This window comes from Sinocyclocheilus anshuiensis, unplaced genomic scaffold (assembly GCF_001515605.1).
Source record: "Sinocyclocheilus anshuiensis isolate Anshui unplaced genomic scaffold, SAMN03320099.WGS_v1.1 scaffold3011, whole genome shotgun sequence".
Taxonomy (NCBI): Eukaryota; Metazoa; Chordata; class Actinopteri; order Cypriniformes; family Cyprinidae; genus Sinocyclocheilus; species Sinocyclocheilus anshuiensis.
Genome location: NW_015549563.1, coordinates 62196 through 63308, shown reverse-complemented (window position 1 = coordinate 63308; position 1113 = coordinate 62196). Strand labels below are relative to the sequence as shown.

Sequence of the window (1113 nt, the reverse complement as noted above, 5' to 3'; positions counted from 1 at the left end):
TAGCCTGCCCTATAGCATGGTGTATTTTTATTCGTTTTGTTAATAAAAGTTCTATGTTTTATATATAGGCTAAAGTGAGTTTGACGTTGTATTTTGTTGTTGCATTCAAGCAATTGACGCCGAATTGCCGCTAATTCGAAAGCGAAAGTAAAATGCGCACGGCGCTTTTAAGCTATTTTAAAAGCGAAGGAAAGCGAGGAAAGCAGGGAAAATTCAAACGAACTAAAAACGAACAATTGCTTTACGCCGAATTGCCGCTATTTGATAGTGAAAGTAAAATGCGCACGCCGCTTTTACAAGCTATTTAAAAGCGAAGGAAAGCGAGGAAAAGAGGGAACGCCCCCGGTTTAATTTTTTCGGTGGGAAAATGTCCTCACCATCACAACCTTACTGAAGACTGGAGTAATGATGCTGAAAATTCAACTTTGATCACAGAAATAAATTACATTTTACAATATATTCACAAAGAAAACAGCTGTTTTAAATTCTAATAATATTTCAGTTTTTACTGTATTTATGATCAAATAAATGCAGTCTCGGTGAGCAGAAGAGACTCTCTGAATCAGCTGTAATGATATCATGATCTTTTCTTCACAGTGGACTGTGTGTCACAGACGGTCCGTCATCACGGAGTGAAGGGTTTATATCGAGGCCTCAGCTCGCTGCTGTACGGATCCATCCCTAAATCTGCAGTCAGGTACATAAACGCACTCTAACAGATGCGTCATCATGCATACTTGAGTTGAGCGGCTGATCTATTTCAGACAGCTGACATTTATTATGCTGATTGTTTTTGTTGAAGTGAGCAGCTCTTTCTCATTCAGAGGCGGGTTTGGTTTCTCTCGTGAGTCTGTGTGTGTTTGATGTGACGGAGCAGCAGTGCGTGTCAGACTGATGCTCTTCTGGTCTCTGAGGAAGAAGACAGAACTGACTTCAGCGCACGTAAACACACATCAGCTTCTGTCACCCTTTACTCACCCTGCTGTCGTTCTGCATCCGTATGACAAAAACCCGTATGGTTATTTACATTTAGTCATTTAGCAGATGCTTTTATCCAAAGCGACTTACAAATGAGGACAATGGAAGCAATCAAAATCAACAAGAGAGCAATGA

General features: G+C 40.5%; 1 protein-coding gene across 1 annotated transcript in view; it reads left to right on the top strand.

The window, feature by feature from the left end:
* The window catches only part of LOC107657208 (tricarboxylate transport protein, mitochondrial-like), a 24154-nt gene that overhangs the window by 8848 nt on the left and 14193 nt on the right, over positions 1-1113 (top strand). Inside the window, exon 3 of the mRNA XM_016445231.1 lies at positions 598-697. Coding sequence (XP_016300717.1) covers positions 598-697 — 100 coding nt within the window. The remainder of the gene's footprint in view (positions 1-597; positions 698-1113) is intronic.